At 39.2% G+C, this 21,889-nt stretch overlaps 1 protein-coding gene across 5 annotated transcripts in view; it reads left to right on the forward strand.

Annotated features, from left to right (window-relative positions):
- Window positions 1–21,889, forward strand: part of NELL1 (neural EGFL like 1) — a 361,894-nt gene that overhangs the window by 107,036 nt on the left and 232,969 nt on the right. For all 5 annotated transcript variants that reach the window (XM_033150888.1, XM_033150879.1, XM_033150869.1 and 2 more), the window contains exons 5-7: window positions 8,145–8,241; window positions 18,439–18,511; window positions 19,221–19,303. In XM_033150888.1, coding sequence (XP_033006779.1) covers window positions 8,145–8,241; window positions 18,439–18,511; window positions 19,221–19,303 — 253 coding nt within the window. The remainder of the gene's footprint in view (window positions 1–8,144; window positions 8,242–18,438; window positions 18,512–19,220; window positions 19,304–21,889) is intronic.

Here is a 21,889-nt window from a genome sequence, read left to right on the forward strand (position 1 = left end):
CCTAAAGGTATACTAACTGTACCTGGAAACAATATCCTATCTGTCAGGGAACTGTCCCCAGCGCAGCGCAAGGTGGTGGAAGGGCTCTCGGGATGCTACAGAGAGCCCCGGCCCCACCTGACCATCAGCACCTCCTCTGGCAGTGGAGGGAGCAGCGAGGCTTCCAGCGGGGAGGGGCATGGGTTTCAGGGGATGGAGGGTCGAGGCTCTGAGGATGCTGGAGAGACCCTGCACTCCCTTAGCCCAAGGGGCGATGAAGGAGACATGCAATTTCCGTCGCCCCAAAGGCGTTGGGTGAAACGAAAGGATGGAAGGTGCGGTTTTCGTATACCAAAACTCTTTTGTTGGGGTCAGAACCGAAAGGGGCCATTCCCGGATTCTGCCGACGTTTGATACAGACATGAGCTTGTTAGCTCTGCACTGTACATAGTATGCACAATAAAACTACTAAAGGAAAAGTCAGAGTTTTGCCTGGTTACTCATGAGCAACTAACCGAGAACCTTACACTATCCATGATGTTTACTGTCACTTTCCCATCTGCTCTGCCTCCTCCTGCTTTATATTAATTTGCTTGCCCATGATTTAAGGACAAGCAAAAGTTCCCTTAAAAAAAGCAAAACCTTTTAGGGAGGTTAGCTTGAATTGGACAGTTCTTATGCATAGGAACTCTGTGACTGAGCCTTAACCTCTCCAATTAAGAAGGGCTTTGGGTAGCAGAGCTTAGCAAAACCTTGCCTAAACCTTGAAGGCTGCATTGATATACCACCTTAATACCAAAGTGGGGTTTTTTTTTAAATTGTAAGCAACTCAGAAACTTTTGTGTAATATGATAAATAAATAAAAGTAAATATTAAATTACGGCTGCTTGCTACAGGGGAAAGGCAAACATGACTTATTATTAGAACTTGGTACAGACTGTAGAGGTGTGATGAATGTACACACCGGTACAGGTTTCTAGAGGCTTGGCCAAATCAAATACAGTTGTTGCGTATTTGGCACAGGTACTTGGAATATGTAGATGGAATATGGTCCAAACTGCTTTGCTTGCCATATATATTATGGACATTAATCCTGCTTTGTTGACTGTATGTGTTTTCTTTAGTTGTATGTTTCTATTATTGATAAATAAATTTCATCTATATAAGGGCTGGAACAGTCATGCATGATGGTTAGAAATAATTTATGGAAGCATCATAGCAAAGATGCAGAAGCAGTGGTGAAAAATAAGATGTGTGGAGTAAATCTTGTTTTTCAGATTCTGGTTATGGGAAAAAACAGGCCTTCATATCATATCATTTTTGTTCTCAAGTTTTGCCTGCTACTGGAAACTATGTAGCAACAAGGCAGTGTAGAATCATGGAATTGTAGAGTTGGAAGGGACCCTGAGAGTAATCTAGTCTTAGCCCCTGCAATTCAGGAATCTCAACTAAAGCACGAATGACAGATGATCATATAACCTTTTATATTTGTGCAGCTGGTTATTCCTGCCTAAGTGCCCAACTTTACATTTGTCTCTATTGAAATTCATTTTGTTAGTTTTGGCCCAGTGCTCAAATCTGTCATGGTCATTTTGAATCCTGATTCTGTCTTCTGCGGTATTACCTACCCCTCCCAGTTTGGTGTCACCTGCAAATTTGATGAGCATCCCCTCAAATCCTTCATTCAAGTTGTTTATAAAGATGTTTAACAACAATGGGCCCAGGACACAGACCTGCAGCACTCTTTGGATTTGGTCAGCCAGCCAACTACAAACCCACATAACAATTGCCACATCCAGATCACATTTTACCAGCTTCTCTGCAAGAATATCATGACGGACTTTGTCAAAAGTCTTACTGAAATCAATATACACTTCACCTACAGCATTCAGCTGATCCACCCGGCTTGCAACACCATCAAAAGAAGAAATGAGATTCGTTTGCCATGACTTATTTTTGAGAAAACATGCTGAGTTTTAATAATCACATCATCCTTTTCTGAGTGCTCACTGACCAACTGTTCAATTATCTGTTCTAGGACCTTTCCTGGTACCAATGTTAACCTGACTGGTCAGTAGTTTTGAAAGTTTTTCATTAGAAACTTTTTATTAGGATTATAACTATATTGAAGCTGGAATTCTATAAGAATCTCTGTGGTGCATGAATCTCTGTAGTAATCTGTTTATTTTTCTAGTTGTTATTTATACTTCTAGACTTGTCCATAGGGACGCGGGTGGCGCTGTGGGTTAAACCACAGAGCCTAGGGCTTTCTGATCGAGAAAGGTCGGCGGTTCGAATCCCCACGACGGGGTGAGCTCCCGTTGCTTGGTCTCTGCTCCTGCCAACCTAGCAGTTCGAAAGCACGTCAAAGTGCAAGTAGATAAATAAGTACCATTCCAGCGGGAAAGTAAGCGGCATTTCCATGGGCTGCTCTGGTTCGCCAGAAGCGGCTTAGTCATGCTGGCCACATGACCCAGAAACTGCACGCCGGCTTCCTCAGCCAGTAAAGCGAGATGAGCACCACAATCCCAGAGTCGTCCGCGACTGGACCTAATGGTCAGGGGTCCCTTTACCTTTCCCTTTAGACCTGTCCACAAGTGGATAAATAAAAAGCCAGGATCTTTTACTGATAAATGCTGTTAAACTTGTCAGAGCAGATAATCTGCTATGCACGACAAGTGTGTGCCATAATCTTGATGATTCTCCCATCTGAGACAAGTGACCAGTGTTTTCAGAACTGTGGAGCACAACGGCCTATGGGAGTGAAAATGAGGAGAGATACTTGTCAAACCTCTAGCTCTGTGTTCTTGCTGTTTAGTCCAGGTTCCACAATCAGCTCATGTATAATATGGAATAATAATACAACATACAATATAGAAAAAATATACCTCATTGTGAACCCCCACCTTACATTAATTATATATATATGTGGCAGAAGAAATACTGCATATACCTTCACAGTTTGGAAGAGTTTCTATGCAAATAAGGATTGCAGCCATTAACTGCTAACTCAAACAACTTGAGTGAGGCAATCTGCTATTTCAGGACCAGAGTTTTAATCTCTCACAAAGTAATATTTGCATAAAAAGTCAATCTGTTAAGTAAGTGGGAGATTCTGGAAATGTTAACTTCTGGAACTTCTTTTCTTTCTTTTTTACACACTGAATGTCTCTGTGTGTGCGCACGTAAAACTTAAAGATCAGTTATATTATGATATGACAGTTTTTAAAATCTACAAATAATTTGTGCACATGGTCAGTTCTGACTACTTCTGTATATCAATTTGTGTGGACAAATATTACTTATGAAGCTGCTTTATATTGAAGTAGACAGACCACTGCAAAGATCTTTCCCAGCTCTGACAGGTCCAGGCAGAGATTTCCCCCAACTTTGTTGACCCATTATCCTTTTCTAAAAAAGGACACACACACACACACACACACACACACACGATATCATAGAGTTTGAATTTGGGTTCTCTTCAACACAAAAGATGAGATCTCTTCCTGAGGTATGACCTTATATGGGATTGAACTATGTGATTGTCTGCAAGAAGACCTTTGACTGTAACGACTGGGAAAAGTGCTGCTATAATTACAGGCAACTCCCCACTTACATGGGGGTTACGTTCTGGCACCCCACATGCATAAGTGAAAATTGCATAAGTGGGGAGGACCCTCTAAGCACCATTTAAATGCCCTCTCTCCAATCCAGATCAAAAATACTGTTGATGTGTTTTAATCCCTTTTACTGTTAATTTTAATTATTTTGTTTTAAACTGGTTTTATTGATAATTGTAATATTTCTTGTAAATCACATAGAGACAACAAAGTGGCACATACCTTTTGTCAACCAACCAACAAATGGATGGTTATTCAGTCATACATTACTTTTTGATGCACATGGGTACATACTTTTTATTGTGTAACTTCTACATATCCCATTTATGGAGTGTGAAGACATTCTGTTGATTTCAGCAGGCTATTGTATTATTATCAAGTCAACATACTGAATCAGGAACCCTGTTATAATCAACAAAATATCTGACTAGAAACTGACTAGTCAAAATGGATTAATGGCAGAACTTTTTAATGTCAGAACATGCACTCTAGTAATGTGTGGTGTGGGGGTGGAAATACAAGCATCCTAAAAACCACTTACATGGAGAAAAGGCACAATCTGAATGCATAACTGAAGAAGGTAAATAGAAGCTTAACAAGTGTAATTAGACCAGGATGACAATTTAAGAAAAATGAAGAGAGTCCTTTGCCATTTATACCCTATCTTATGAATGCAGTATTCTCAAAATATGCTAGGAAGGAGGGCTGGTTACAACCTTCTTCCATAAAGGGCAATTCTTTGTTAAATTCCCCCCAAAGCCTGAAACAAACCATTTGGACCTGTATCTCATTTGTCTTCCTTATATTGTACTATTGAGCTGCAGTATAATACATGTCGATTTGTGTGCTTTTACTTTGAAAAAATCATTCTTTTGTGTCATTGAAGACAGATATTGTGCAGTCCCTTCACATCCCTACTCGGTCAAATAAATAAAAATCCAATACTCCCTTGTAAGGAGTGTTGTGACTAGCGGTACATTCCTTTGTTTTAAGCTTTGGGGCTGTTAGTGGTTAACAAAAGATGGAATTCCTCATTGAATAATGACCAATGTTTTTAAAAGGCTGCATACTTTCTACTAATACCATATAGGTAAAGAAAAATCTCTAATGTGAGTGTGTTAGTCAGTGATTTGCTTTCTTAATGAGTATGCCAAAGGTTTTACTCACAGTGTAATCCTATATATGAATTGTTGAATTCAAAGGAACTTACCCCTAGGTAAATGCATAGAAGATGAGAGCCCTAGTTTCCTAAAACAGCATTTGAGTAGAGGTTTAATTTGGAATTTGATGCTGAAGAGTGGAGGTGTTTATTCTTTAAAACCTGATAGAGATAATAAATAATACTTCCACAGTGTCAGTGATCTCCAAAATATATGCTTGGAGAATGGAAAATTGTTTTATTGCTCAAAGAGGTAAATTAGTTCAAGGGGACCTACCGGTATGAAAGGGTATTATCTAGCAAAAGGAGAAAAAAATACTGAAGTATTAATGATTCCAACTTTGAATATGCTTTTTTGCCTCAGTATTCTGAAGAATTAGAATTGATTGTAATTACAATGCTGGTAAGCAGTTACTTCCCATAACTATATGAATTACTCTCTTGAGTTCATTGAATGCTCCTAAGCCAAAAGTTTAAATGATTTTTAAAAAATTATACCATACATTACTATGTCTACTTTTATTTGCCCTGGTCAATATCAGTTTGGAGGACTATACTGCTGTATACTTGGCTTATCACAGCTATGTGTTGATTTTCTTTTTAAGGTTCCATAAAAATTATAGGTAATTTATGTTTCTTGAAATGTTGTGTTTCCAGACAAATAGCAAGCTACAACACAAACCCAGTGATTACATTTAGTAAGGCCAGGCTTGAACAAGTTGGAAAGCTAGATTGAGTATAAATTCATGAAACTGAAATGGATTGTGTTGGCTCATAGTTTGCTTTGGAGGCTGTATCATGTTAATTTAGAAATATGTTGCAGTGCCTTTCATCAATTACTTATACGTGTACACATTATCAGTGAAAAATGCTGGTGTCTGGCAGAGCTTTACTGAATGGTAAATGGGTTTTTGTTATCTGAGAGCATTGCTTCAATACTCTTGCTGACCTCCTGTAACAATTCTGTGGGGCACTTCAAGGACAATATTGCTCAGATTTGGACAAAGTTGGAATCTGCTACAGTTGGATCAAGTTCAAGGGAGGTGTCCTGAGCACTGTCTGATCCGTCGGTACTGGATTATGGCCTGAGGATGTGGAGAAGCTGCTTGAAGAAGTGTCACCAACCACCTACCCTCTTGACACTTGCCCATCTTGACTTCTTAGAGCTACTCATGGGGGTTGACTGGGTAGGTCCAGGAAGTGATTAGCTTCACTGGAGGAGGGGGAAGTACCATCCATTTTGAATGAGATTATGTGGCATCCCCTCCTTAAGAAGACCTACATGGACTGAGAAGCATTAAACAACTATTGCTGAGAGGCAATTATTCCTTTTTGGGCAAGGTGCTTGAGAGGGTGGTGATGGTAAAACTTGAGGCACACTTGGAGGATCCAGGTTGGTTTCAGACCCCATCACGGCATAAAACTTCCTTGTTTATCCTGGTTGATGACATTTATTGGGAGAAAGGTGGGGGGAGTGATTCTGTTCATTCTGCTTGATCTCTTTGTACCTTTCAATACTGTTGACCATGGTATCTGTGATCTTCGAATGAATGGTGGTACATTACTACTACTACTACTACTACTTCAGTGGTTCTGCTCCTATGTCCATGACGGTTTCCAGAATGTAGTTATGGGATGCTGTTGTTTGGCACCATGGCAATTGTCTTGTAGTGTCCTACAGGGTTGTCCCCATGCTATTTAACAACTATAAGAAGCCACAGGGAACTGCAATGAGATAAAGCAGATTACAAACAATAACGTAATAGAACATCACAAATACAACATAAATCATATAGAATAATTAACAACACATAAGCAAAACAATTACAATTTATACAAACACTATTAACAAAACAACTTAAAATAAGCTAAACAGCACAATTACAACAAAAGCCAAATGATACAATTCATGAAGTACTACAACATCATCTATAAAACAATATTAAGACCATTAACAACAAAATGGCAACCATAAACTAAACCAAACACTGTTGAATGCATACACACATGCTTCCCACCCCCATGATTTATAATCTTTCAGATGGTATGGTAACCCCTGGTTTGTAAACACAAGACATTTTTTCTTTAATGTCTGAGACTGACAATTTACAAACTGGAGCTTGCAAAGCTGCCAAACTATGAATTAAAGTTGTGTTCACTGTGGATTGCTGTTTATCTGCTAAATTTATAAGCCATTGAAAAAACACATCTGTGCCTATTGCTCCACCTCAGAAGGCTGCTGAACTTTGGAGTTGTGTGCAGATTTATGAAATTAGAAAACTGAATGTTGAATAGATGTAAGACAGGTAGACAAGCATTGCCAGATTATGGATGCTTGTGTACATTTGGAAGGCTAAATTATATTGTATGATGCTAGCAGAAGCCATGGTTCGAGAATAAAGATTCAAGTCACTATAATTGAAGTTCCTCCTATTGCACATATAATAACCACCCTTCCCTACTCTTCGTGTTTTGAAATGTTCAGAAAAACATACTTTGTCCAGTATTGTGTATGACAATCATTGTCCTTTCTCTAACAACCACTCTTTGATGAATAGCTTTCTACGATTGCTATGAATTTATTAAATATATATGCATTTTATTGATTATAAATTAGTAATTCTTTACTGTAATTGATAATTACCAGTATTATTTGCTGATCTTTACTTTAATGTTTACTATTGGATTCTAAAGGATTATTGAATATTGCTTTATTTGATATAGGTTGTTTATTTTAAAGTTATTGTAACTGTCAGGAATGCTTTGATGGTGTTTCCTGCTTGGCAGGGGGTTGGACTGGATGGCCCTTGTGGTCTCTTCCAACTCTATGATTCTATGATTCTACATCCTTGGTTGAACTGGGATGTGGGAGTTACACCACATCCCTTATGGTCTCTTCCAACTCTATGATTCTATGAACTTTTATATAGGATCTGATTGTTACTATGAATGTTTGATTTTATGATGATGATGATGATGATGGTGAGGATGATGTGTTGGAAGCCGCCCAGAGTGGCTGGGGCAACCCAGCAAGGTGGGCAGGGTATAAATAAAAAATATATTATTATTATTAAATATATTGTAATAGTTGTTATGGCCCAGTTTCCTTGTAAATGAATGCATTGGTTATGGGCTATCTCTGCATACTTGCATGTACAGTATCTGTAATTCTCATGGGGTGATGCTTTAGTTTATATCTGAAAATTCTATTTCTCTCTTTTTTCTGTTGAAAAGTAAGAAATGTGATATATGTTGTTATGTTGAGCCTTGGATAGCAGCTTGTATAAGTCTTTCTGTGTGTAGTTTATCAGTGAGTTTTAATTTTTAAACGTTGTTAAAATTCTAACCAAAATGAATTTGGCTAATAGTAGCGCTTTGCTTCACAGGATTTATGAACGTGTTATAGACCCTCCGGAAACAAATTTGACTCCAGGAAGCAATCTGTGGCTTGGACAACGTAACAGGAAACATGGCTTCTTTAAGGTAAGCCTGAAAAATGGAACCAAATGAGTTAACAGCAATATGGTGATACATTCATCCTTTACCTTTCACAATATCCAGTCATTGGTGTTTTCATAGCAACACTGCCATTTCATAGTTCAACCTGCATGTGGATCAGCTACATGGAGTGAAAATTTATGAACACATGAATTCAATTTACACTCATTCTGTGCAACTTTTCCTTTGTAACTTGTTTTGGATAAACTTAAAGGGAATAAGAAATGTGAATCTTTGTATCAGAGCATGGAGTCAATAATGATACATCATATGCTCTCTGTAATCAGGTGTATTGTGGTTATAAAAAGATGTACAGTATAGGTTATATACCACCCTGCCTTACTTTCAATATATTGGGTTTGGGCTTGAGTTCACACAGCTGTATCTGAACTACTTACTATTCTCATATGTGTGGGGAGGCCTGATAACCTTTCATCCCACTTGCTACTTCTTGACCTTCTGCTTCTCCTTCTCCTTCAGTTTTTCCTTGTCTTTAGCCTTTAACTCCTGAAACAATCAAAATATGTAAACATATGGCCCTTCCCCCTCCAAAAAATCCTTCCTGGCTAGGAGATGATCTCTTAGCAGCTTGGCTGTCTCCACAAATGGACGAGTCAACAAGGGAACTGAATTATATCCCATATCAGGTTTATTCTAGTGCATCTGGTGGATAGCCTCATGGCATACCCAGCTGAACCTGGCATAGGGGAAAAGACATGCTTGCTGCTGGCTCATGGACAGTGAACTACTGGAACTGACATTCAATCCAAAACTTTGGGGAGTGAAGTCCAGAATGGTGCTGTCTAGTTCCCTACATGGGATCCAAAACTTTGGGGTTTACTACCCTATAACACGGGACGCGGGTGGTGCTGTGGGTTAAACCACAGAGCTTAGGGCTTGCCGATCAGAAGGTCAGCGGTTCGAATCCCCGCAATTGGATGAGCTCCCATTGCTCGGTCCTGGCTCCTGCCAACCTAGCAGTTCGAAAGCACGTCAAAGTTCAAGTAGATAAATAAGTACCACTCTGGTGGAAAGGTAAACGGCATTACCTTGTGCTGCTCTGGTTCGCCAGAAGCGGCTTAGTCATGCTGGCCACGTGACCTGTAAGCTGTCTGCTGGCTCCCTTGGCCAGTAAAGCGAGATAAGCGCCACAACCCCAGAGTCGTCTGTGACTGGACCCTTTACATTTACCATATCCCACAGCATTGGTCATCCTAGCTGGTCTTCTCACCTAGACCAGCACTGCCTTCTTTTGAACTGCTCAGTTCTGCCTGCTCCACGGGAGATGGTGTTGATTCTGTTGCTAACCTAGTTTTGGCCAAAATCTTCTCTATGACAGAAAGACAAGTAACAAACTCAAAAACATTCTCATTTTCTTTGCTCCCCTAGTCTCTAAATTTCCGCTTCCATTTCCGCAGCTTCCAACAGAGCTAGGAGGGCATTAACATGTACTCTTCTAACAAACAGGACCAGTGCTAGGGCTTCTTGCGCCCTAGGCAGACCACCTTTTGGCGCCCCCCGCTGCCCGCCCCCCACCCCCGCCAAAGCCTGCTTTAGCGGGAGGTGGGGGTGGTGGAGAGGCAAGCAGCAGTTTCTCTGCTGTAGCGGAGAAGCTGCTGCTAGCCGGCCCCGCCCTGCCCCGCCCCCCGCCCAAGTCTGGCCAGCGCCCCCTCCATTTTGGCGCCCTAGGCAATTGCCTAGTTCGCCTTAATGGACGCGCCTGCCCTGCTAACAAATAAGAGATAAGTAGGTGTTGTTGGGATAGGGGTGGGACTTGTAGCCTTCCGTGGCTACAGGAAGCTTTCCTAAAGTGTGATACTGGCTGAACTCTGCTGGAGCCTTTACCCTCCCATGCAGTGGACCAAAGAACAGAGGGTAATATGTAAAACAAAACATTAGGAAGCCTCTCTCACCACCCTCCTATTTTCTCCTACTACTGCTCCTGAAAACATGTGCACTGTTTGGCTTGTTGGACCCACTGGCTAATAGTGAATTCTGGCCAGTGCTGTCAAGTATCCCGTTTTCCCTGGGATTCTCCCTTATTTCAAGCAGTTTCCCGCTGCTCTCCCTTATTTTTTATTTCCCTTAAATTTCCCATTTTTAATGGAAGCAGCTCCTCCCCTGCTGGCCAGGGACTGGGTGGGAAGACCTCGCCTACTTGGAGAGAAAAGCCTCAGCCCTCAAAGCAAGTGGAAGCCGTTTCCTGTGCTTGCAGGGGGTTGTATTCCTCCCCCTGCATCAGCCCCTATCCGTTGCCGCCGAGCCCCTCAGCCGGCCAATAGTAGCTGGAGGGCGGAGCCCAGCTGCCTTTGAGCAGCTGCTGCTTCCTGTCCTGTTTTGATGGGATCAGACAAGAAGGCGATGGGTCTCCATCGCGTGGAGCACATGGCTGCCCCCCTCTTTGCTCCGCTCGGAGCCCGAGCCCGCTTGGAGTTTACATTGCTGCTCTGTCCACTTTTGCTTCTGGCTGCGCCCACCACTGACATGTGACTGTCCCCGGGATAAGTGGGACTGCTGATCCCTTATTTTCAAATCCGAAACTTGACAGCTATGATTCTGGCACTCATGCATGTATGGCTCCCACTCCCAGGCACCAGCAAATGTGCCACCAGCATTGCAGTTTGAAGCAGATGCCAATGCCTTTCTCATCCAGCTGTACGTGTAAAGACCCCCCACCCACATTACCCAACTGGTTTTGGGGTGAAAGAGAAGTTGCAATGGGTAAGAATACCGCAGCAGGTTTTAATATAACACAGATAATGTTTGTACCTCTTTTGTCCACCCACTCCCCATTTAAATTAAGGTGGAGAAATGCCTTCTTACCTGGACTTTATTTCTCCATCTAACAGCTGAGCTGTCACCATGAAGTGAAATTGATGGCATTATTTTATTCTACAGCTGTTGGTTTTTCAACCTCAGCTGCTTCCCATAATTCTGCAGATGGTAAACATATGTTTATGGGTATAGAGCAAAAAAGGAAATGGGGGGGGGAGAGTAGTAATAGTTATATTGGTTTTGCCCATTTTTAATTCTTTTTTGATACAGACAGCCAGAGTCTAATAACTGAGGGATATTATGCATTTATAAATTAATATTTCTACGCATTAACGCTTTGGAAACAGCAGGATAGCTAATGATATGATAATGAGCTGCCAGTTTTTATTGATCATAATGTAAGTTGACATTACATTCTTTGCTCTATAGATGCCTGAATATTTTACTAACTGTCTTCAGGGCAAAACTACATAATTGGCTGTATTTTTAAGTTTGCTTGTGAGTTTTATAAGCTTTACACTTTGCAAAAGCCTACGATTTTGATAGTTTATAAGCACACACATCCCTTGTCCTTATATTTACATACTCAGCAGGACCCCCTTTTTCTTTCGAAACCAATTTGTTCCAGTGTTTTAGCATATAGAAACCCTATTTTGCTCAGTGTAAACAGAGATCTGCAGGGAAATAAGAATGTTAACAGAAGAATTAGTATTTTTCTTTTGTATCTGCAGAGGAATTGTGCTAGCAATTGTGTCTAAAAAGCACTGAATATTATTATCAGCATTATACTGATAATAGCTATTTCAAATCTATTAGGAGTGTGGCAGCATACTTTGCTAATATGTTTTCAAAACAAAATAAAATAAAAAATTCCTTCCGGTAGCACCTTAGAGACCAACTAAGTATGTTCTTGGTATGAGCTTTTGTGTGCATGCACACTTCTTCAGATACCTTCTTCTTCAGATACCTTCTTCATATCTGAAGAAGTGTACATGCACATGAAAGCTCATACCAAGAACATACTTGGTTGGTCTCTAAGGTGCTACTGGAAGGAATTTTTTATTTTATTTTGTTTTGACTATGGCAGACCAACATGGCTACCTACCTGTAACTGGTAATATGTTTTCAGTTCATCTTCTGCTTTTGTTCTTAATGGGAAAACTCTAAAATTGTAGCATTAAAACACACTAGGAGACACAATCTTCTCTTTCCTTTCACACCTACTATGTTTTCCTGATCCAGGAAATGTCTTCATTTTATATTGTCTTTCACACAGTGTAAAAATCACTTCTGGAAATCTAGTGGAAATTTAGTGCTTGTTTCCATGTCCCAGAAAAACTCTGTTTACAAGCATCTTAGCCTGGAAAATCACGGGAGTTTTGCACTGTAATTCCACGTGATGAAATTTGGGGCAGTATCCTGGCATACAGTTCTTTCCTGCTGTTTAAAATTTAGTGCGACATGGCAGTATATTGATCAAAAAGCCACAGTGCCAACATGTACTGTAGTGTAAAAGGAACACTAGAAATTGGAACAGAAGTGTTAGCATTATAAGCAGTAAAACTAACACAATAAACTAACAACAACAACAACTTTTTATTTATACCCCACCTATCTGGATGGGTTGCCCCAGTCACTCTGGGTGGCTTCCAACAACCGTAAAAATAATAAAACATCAAACTTTAATAGTAACAATCAGATCCTATATATAAAAAATCACAATAACTTTAAAATAAACAGCTTATATCAAATGAAGCAATATTCAATACTCCATTAGAATCCAATAGTAAACAGTAAAATTAAACATCAGCAAATAATAATTTAAACAGTTATCACTCATCAATTACAATAAAGTATTACTAATCTATAATCAATAAAAAGCAGCAAAGCACAGCACATAAAATACCACAAAACGTACAAAACCATGTAAAAGGATCAAATTGAGAAAAAAGGACACACAACTTACAAAATTATGTTTACAAACTATCCCTGAACTCCTCTCTTCCCAGCTGCTTCTGCTATTCTCAAAGTCATGGTCTGGGAAAGGCTCCTGGGGCTGGAGGGTAGGGCAAGGCAGATGGAGTAGCCGTTGCCTACAGAAAGTCTCTCTCCCCTTAGTTCTTCCTCTGGAAGAGAGCAGCTCTCTTACAAAGACTCCTGAGGCTGGGGCAAGGCAGGTGGAAATGCCATTGTCTCTCTCCCCTCATGTCTGAATGTAACTCCTGCGTTCTTAGGACTTCGTAGCTTATAAAATAGCACTATATGCGTTGGCAGCTAAGAAGATCAGGAGAAAAGAACTAGATAAAATAGTGGTCAATTGCAAAGGTGATTCGGACATTTAAGCTGGCACATTTTACCTGAGAATCCCTTGCTATTCTATCATATGCAACAAATAATTTTTAGGGGACGTGATTGTGGTTTATTGTATCTGCAGTGCCTGATTTTTTATGGTTTTTATGGTTATTATTGCCTTTCTTTTTGTTCCCTTTGTGAATGATGCCATGGCCTATGATAGTGGTGTTCTTAGGGGACACCCCACCCCATATGATGGTGACCTCCTGTCTTATTCCTTTTAATTTTCAGTGCTTTTCGTTAAAAAGAAAAAAAGATCTGACACTAAAGGAAAATCTCACAGCTACCCCCCATATTTGATAGAGCTCTGCACCCCCAAAACAGGTCCAGCAAATGCATACATAACATTAATGTGGTTCAAGTTAGGGGTGTGTGAGATTGTTCAGCATGTTGCTGAGCCTTTTAGGAAGATGAATCGTAAAATGATTTAGGAAAGCATAAAGGAAGTTGGTGGAATAGGTCAGTGTATCTGGCTGTTAACCAACCAGAAGGTTGATGGTTTGAGCCCACCCATGGATGACTCTGGGCAGGATTCCTGCTTTTCAAGGGGTTCAACTAGTTGACCCTTGGGGTCCCTTCCAACTCTACAATTCCATGAATTACGAGCATTCTGTTTTTGCCTCTTCCACAACACAATCCCATGAATAATTCTTGTAGATGAGGAGGATTTTTTTTTTGGAATAGGATATCTTTTTGAGTACTTTAGAGTAGTAGTACAGTACGCCCATGCCAGAGTAGGAAAACAAAGAAATTAGAGCACTGTTTCTCAAACTTAGGTCCCCAGGTGTTGGACTACAATCCCCATCATCCCTGGCCACTGGTCATGCTAACAAGGGATGATGGGAGTTGTAGTCCAACAACAGCAGGGGACCCAAGTTTGAGAAAGACTGAATTAGAGTAAAGAGGCATCCCAAAGATAAACCATATAACATGTTAAAAATAGTTGAAGCACCTTACTTAAAAGAAGCAAGGGAGAAATGTAACCAAGAAGGCTGATGATTCTGTTCCAGTTCTCACATCTTCAGCCTTGCCTTTCTCTCTGAAGCTATACTCACTGTGCATGTTAAGTCCAAACCTGTATGGCACACTCTTTGCATTAGAGCACTTAGAGACACCTGTGTTGTTTTTAGTTATCCATCCTGAGTATATATTTATAAACTGGGATATTTCTGAGCCTGCGTCAATAGTTTTGTCCACTGATTATATGAAGTGTATTAATTATGGATCTTACTGTATTTTAACTGTTTTATTATAAGGGTCCATCTAGCAATGCTGGTGCTAATGAGCAAGTAGAAATAAGTTGCAAGTTGTTTTAAACTGTTTCCAATATTGAGCTTTAATGCTGTAACATGTCCTGGAACCTTAGAGTGAAGGGCATGTAATGATTGATTGATTGATTGATTGATTGATTGAATAATAATCTTGTCACCTCAGGTGTTGGAAGCAAAGATGAGGGGGAATAAGTCTCCTCTTCATGATTTTCCACTTAACATGGCAGCTTTCCTCAGCTGCTTTGATCAAAAACAGCAACAGCAACTGTTGACTAAAACAGTCGTGCATTGGAATGCCATTTACGGTAATTGACCCTTAGATGCCACAGTAGCAGAAGGGAATTGTTGTGTGTCACTCAGCTGCTTCCACAAGTGGGCTGGCATATGGCGATTCGTAATTCTGTACGAAAGCACAAAGTCAAGGGACCTGACACTTCCCCCTCGCTTAATGCTCACCATGACTTTTCTCGTATGTCCGTGCTTCCTTCTAGCAGTATGTCATTTCTGTCAACATTACTCTTGCCCCCCAAAATGCTCTTCTCATTTTACGGAGGTGAATTTTCATAAAGAAGATTTTTACAATGATATGTAATATTATTGCAAATACAAGACAATATTCGCAATTCCTATAATCTGTGCAATACGTTCTCTGACATAAGGCCCTGACACAGCAGCTGTTGCATTGTAGGATGCTAGCTGGTCATCTCAGTGGATATAACGGGATAGTGCTATAGCTGTCGCTGTCATAATCCATTGAAGTCAAAGGCAGAGTATAGACTGCAGCTTGACTTTTCCTGACAAAAAAAGCCCTTTATTTGACTAGTCATCTTGAAAGCAGATTCTGGTAGTTGCATACCTGTTTAGGGAAGCTTTTAATATTTGATGAATTATTGTATTTTAATATTTTGCTGGAAGCTGCCCAGAGTGGCTGAGGAAACCCAGCCAGATGGGCAGGGTATTATTATTATTATTATTATTATTATTATTATTATTATTATTATTAATACCATTGTGGCATCTAAAACCTAGAAGTGAATGAAAATGATACATGTGTATTTTTCGGCATGCATAATGAAAAGAGCACACCTTTTAAAACATATCGTTCAAGGCTTAGAAACAGTGCACAAAAAATGACATTAGCTAGGCTGTGTGTTGCCACCACCCTCTTTCAGCTGAAAATGCTAAATAAATTTAATGCTTAACAAACAAGCAAATGGTGGGTGGGGAGCATTTGTGATAGGTATATTTTTAACATTTATTCATTTATGTAGCAAATAGGTTTTTTTTCCAGCCAGAACTTGCTGGAACTCTGTTCCAGCACCACTCAGGTGGGCACCATTGCCATTATAAGAGAATAAGGGAGGCGGACATGGTGAGTTTCCACACCTTTTCCCAGAAAAATAGCACTGAGTAAGGCTATACACCTGTGGAACAAGTCAACAGGTGCTTAATGTTAAGCAAAGGCAGAATAAATCTTACTAAAGTGAGGTGGAACAGTTTGGTTGTGATGCACACCTGGTGTGCTCAGTGGTTATTAATTAGGCTTGCTTCAACTTGGACTCCCCAGGCCACGATGTCAGTGAAGCCTTGTACGTACTGCCTAGATGAGCATTTTAGTGTAAATTGAGATGCACACCCAGATATGACTTTACATCAGCTACATACACATATATCCATGCTGTATTAGGGCAAGTATTTAAACATTGCCCTTAGACATCCATGTGTCTGTAGTTTTAATACATTGTTCACTAGCATTCATTTTCAAAATCATATTAAAGATTGCTTTGGAGGTTATCCCTACCAACCGACAATGTATTGTCTCATTACTCATATGACTTCATTATTCTCATAGATAAAAAGGTTAATAAATGTTCTGGATAGTTATTTTCATTAATATTTTCAATTAATATTTGATCTTGAAATAACAAGCAGGAATTGCTGCTTGCTGATTACCTTTTTGCTATCTGACACAATGAGCACATAAATGTTAAATGTTGCTGCATCTGCAAATCTTGGAGCACTATATTTTATTTATAGCAGGAGCTCACTATTCTGAGCAGGATATGATGTCTTCCATCTGCTCAGTAGCATCCATTTTTCTGTTGTACTGGAGCTGAAATAATGGCTGCAGTTTCTGATCAAACCAATATTTTGATTATCAAAGGATAACCTTGACTGTAAACTTACTTTTCCACATAAAGTGGTGTGTGTGTGTGTGTGTGTGTGTGTGTGTGTGTGTGTGTGTTTTTCCAGTACACTTTATGTGCCTCTCCTAGATCCAGTTCATCATTACTGCATGCATGTCTATCAAAATTTATTTGAATGCTAAGGGTCTTAGCCTTTTTTGTTATCCAGTTCACATATGTTGACATGCACAAGGACTGAAGACCTCAGCATTTGGTTTTAAGGTGCCTATTTAATCTGAATAAAGCATCACATCACACTGAGGCTAATCAGCGGAAGAGGGGTGGAGAAACCTTTCTCTGGAATCATTGTACTATGAATGAGTCACCTTGTGAAAGTGGCTTCAGACTAGAATGGTTCCATTGGCATTTGCTCTCTAATAGACCTTTTAGAGGTTTTTGTTCATAGGGCTTTCATTGCTCATCTTTGTGTATGACTGACTACAGTTCACCATATGCTTTTCGTTTCTGTGCCATTGAAAATAGTGAGACTTAAGCATTCGTATTAGCCATACTCTGGACTGTGGTGTTGAGTCTGGATCTTTACTTAATGCCCTAGGAATATTATTTGAAGGGCATGGTAAAACTAATTAAGTGAAATATAAATTCACTTAACTTTTCATATAAAGTGAAAGTCATAAGGCCTGTGGCTGACCAGGCTTTGTGTTCAGAATTTTTTACTTGCCGGAACAGTCGTTATTTATTATGTTTTACCATGGGGTTCCAGAGGGGGCTCTAAAACACATACCTGATCTGAATGTATTCCCCAAATCAATAATATTAACCTTATTTCTATTTTTAAGATCTGTAAATATTTTGTCAACTAGTTTTGTTAGATCAAGCAGTATAAACCGACAATATTGTTGTATTTTGTTCTCATTTTTTAATATGAAATTGATAAATAGTGAATGAAGTCAAATGAAAGTTAAGTACTTTGGGTTGTTTTAATTTCAACAGGAAATATGTAAGCTAAAGTGACCAGTACAATTGGTTCTTAAAAGTGCATAACTCTGGTTAAAGGTGAAGGGTAAAAGGACCCCTGACCATTAGGTCCATTCGTGTCCGACTCTGGGGTTGCGGCGCTCATCTCATGTTACTGGTTGAGGGAGCTGGCGTACAGCTCCTGGGTCATGTGGCCAGCATGACTAAGCCGCTTCTGGCGAACCAGAGCAGCGCACAGAAACGCTTTACCTTCCCGCCGGAGCGGTACCTATTTATCTACTTGCACTTTGACGTGCTTTCGAACTGCTAGGTGGTTCACCTCTGGTTAGCTAGTGGTAAATGTTATCTGGTTAGCTAGTGGTAAATGTTATATTCTGGCCTATGAGAGTACTTAACTTCACTTACTCATGAATCATAAAAACCAACCCAAGAATTTTTTAAAAAAATCAAAAGCTATGTTTTTTTTAATTGAAAAATGAAATTATATATTTACCAGTCCATTCAGTGGTATCTTTTTTAAAAGTTCATATGATTTTAATTTGTTAATCAGTATGATTGTATTTGTTATGCCTTATCAAGACATAAATTGTGAATTATTTTGTACAATTTTAATTGTATGACTATAATCTATATTACCAGCTATCTCTTCTGTTACAAAGGGTATCATTCAAGATGTGAAAGTCATCTTCATGCCTAATGGATATATAACCCAATGCCCTAATTTGAATCGCAGTAAGTAGCACTTTTAAGTATATATACTTAAAATTAAGTTTATAAAAATACTTTTAACAAAAAGGAGTGTTTTGTAGTGCCTATTCATTTGTTGCACAACAATGTTGCATTCTTCCTGAGAAGTACCACTTTGTAGTTGAACAACTAAGACTATGTTTTGCCAACGTTTCTCAGTAAAAGCAGGCTAGGAAGTTATAGATATAACTGTTTTACTCCTTCATATGTCCGACTGCGCATATTTATTTTCTCTTCATTTACCTGTAAACTGATCTTATAAGTGACCTAGATGACAGCTTCATTGGGAAAGCCAACAAATTCTGGACCCCCATTTTCTAGTTTGCATTGAACAAGACTGCACATTACTGTCATCACACCAGATCAGTTCAGATTTGTGATGGCTGCATTGCTTATAAGCCTGAGAAAACTGGACTGAATTGCGGACTGTGGGATACAACCCTTCTGCTCATGCTTTTCTGTTACTATAAGATTCCAATATTTCCAATAATATGTCTTATATGTGCGAGACAACCCAATTTAAATTATAAATTTTATTTTCTATTAAAATGTCCATATGTTTTCATTTTCTTATAATCTTTGTAATATTTGTATTACAAATGCTAGAATCCAATAGCTACTGAGTTAAGCATATGGTAGATTGTTTTGTATAATATGGTTTTTATCTGTTGTTTTCCTTCCTTCCTTTATTGAGCCTGTCCAACCTGCAGTGACTTCTTAAGCCTGGTTCAAGGAATTATGGATTTACAAGAACTTCTGGCTAAAATGACAGCAAAAGTAGGTACCTGACCTTTGTTCCCAGTTTTACATCCAAGTTGTCATTTGCTTCCCATATTTGGGCAACCATGTACACATTTCTCATCTTTTGTCAGTTTATGTATCATTATGTCAAGGATTTATTTCATGCTATAAATTGAACAATAAGTGACTGATCCACAAATAATGCATTTTTCCTTTCTTGTTTGAATCATATGGTTGAATACTGATGCTGAGGCTTGCCTAATGGAATAAGAAAACAAGATAGGCATGCATAGTTGTCAAACACGGTTGTTTCCTATGTCATTCGTTTCCTCTCATAGAAATAAAACACATAAAAAACTGTACTCTTCCAGTTATTTTGAATAACCTGTTCTATATCTAACCCTTCAGTTCTTACATAATATTGGGGTTTTGTTTGTTTGTTTTTTTGCATGGGATAGCATGATGATGAGAACTGGAGGTCATGGGGATTGGAGTTCTACCAGCAGTCAGGCAGCAGTGGCTGCTCATCAGATGTTTGTTTCTGAGCTGCCTTCACTTGTTCTATTTAATCCCACCGTTCCATGTGCTTATCTTGTTTATAATAACACACTTTTCATAGCATTAAAATGCCAATTATAAAACAAAACATTGTGTATACATACTGGCTCTGTTTTTACATAATTGCTAAACCATAGTTTAGCAATGCATGAGCAGGAACAAACCTCAAATGTAAGTGCTCTCCCATTATCTTCCCACAAGACAAGGATGACTTTAGCATTCCTTCCTCCTCCCCCTCTTTCTCTTAAAGCAGTTTTATCTGGGGCACACTTCCAGAATACAAATTATAAACGAGTCTTCTTCCATACTCTGTTCAAACAGCGATTCTGGATCACAGCTAGGATTGTCCTCAATCACACTTGATGCTCTTGCTCTCATTTAGAAAAGATATCTATCCATATTCTTCATACACACACACACACACAGAGTACGCTACACTATGCTACGCTACACTATGCTGCACTACACTGAAATGTTTAAATGTTTATTTGATTGTTCTTTAATCTTCCCACCACACTTGCCATCCTCTCCTGGTGCACCACACTGTTTGAGAGTCACTGTATTAAAGCCCACTTGTTGTGTCATCATGGTTCATAACTGTGGTCAGGGTCAAAACCAAATCAACTTTAAACCATGTGCCTCAAATCTAGGTTGTTTAAACTAACCAGGCATAAAGCATGATCCGTGGTCTAGATGACATGACAGGCCTACTTTAAGGGAAAGTCAAACTAAAAGCCTCTGAAGTCCTCCCAGCTGTGTACCCAAGGCTTGCTATGGCTTCTTCCTGCTCACCACTGGTTAGCAAGACACACAGTCATGGCCACTGCCTGTTTCAAATCTTTGCAAAGCTGATGGCTTGAAATGTGGAGCATACATCAGCCAAAGATAAGCCCTCTTAAGCCCTGCTGATTTCAGTGGACCAATGCTTAAGGCTGCAGTCCTATAATGCCTTTCTTGGGAGTAAGTCCTATTGAACAAAATGAAACTTGCTTCTGAATAAGCATGCACTATTGACCTTTTTAAAGTAATGGAACTTAAAAGTGCAATTGCATTGTTTGTTTATTTTTGGTTTTGGTTTATATGAAAACTGCACAAGACAGTACTGTACATTCTACACTGATTCCCCCCCCCAGTATACCCCCTTTTAATGTCCCCATACTGTCTATGCTTTCCGTTCTGATCTTCCATCTTCATGTTTTAATTCTACTGTCTTAATCAGCATGCTTTGGACTTGATCACTTGGAGAAAGAGAAATATTAAATTTCAGTTCATTTTACTTCAGGAAAGTGGGATAATTATTCTGAGACATGCTGGTGGTCTTAGTAGGTGCCAATTACATAGTGCATTGAGTGACTTGTCCTTGCTGCAGTTAATTATATTTTTCTTGCTGATATTTTTTTAATTCTAGATAATACATAATTAACATTCTGAAGGTTACAAGCACCCCTACAAGTGGAATGCTCTTTACCTTCTTATTCCATATTCCCAGGAACTGCTGTTTCATTGCCTTTTGCAGTACATAAATTTAGTATTTTGTTGCATTCATGGACCAGTGGGAACATGTCACACTTGTTTGTTTAATTGTCAGAGAAAAGCAAGCAGAATGCAAAATTGCTCATTTTATTTATTGCTAAATAGAAGCTTGGTGGTTCAGTTCTAAAATGACACATATCAGTTGTCATGTCTAAGCTTGAAGCCTTTGTCCCTAATTGCACACCTGTGTGATCAAGTTGTTGTCGCTTTATGGTGAGTGTCTCATGCTCAGTGTCTCATTTTTTGATATTTGCTGGTTATGCTTCAAGGCTGAGATGTGACACTGATGTCCTGGCACAAAACAAATCATTCTTATACATTGTTACTAGATTATGTATTTAATGATGAAATTATGTGGTGAGCCTGCTCTCTTTCATCCTTAAATGCCCCTTTTATCCCCTTTAAGTAGACTTTTTGTTCTTTTTAAGAATATAAAAAGGTGAAAAGCCCCTCTTTCTGTACCCATAAGTACAAATTGCCTCAGATTTCTTTTATTGACATAGATTTGGTCTTTCAATAATTGAGTACTCA

This window comes from Lacerta agilis, chromosome 1 (genome assembly GCF_009819535.1).
Source record: "Lacerta agilis isolate rLacAgi1 chromosome 1, rLacAgi1.pri, whole genome shotgun sequence".
NCBI classification, from domain to species: domain Eukaryota; kingdom Metazoa; phylum Chordata; class Lepidosauria; order Squamata; family Lacertidae; genus Lacerta; species Lacerta agilis.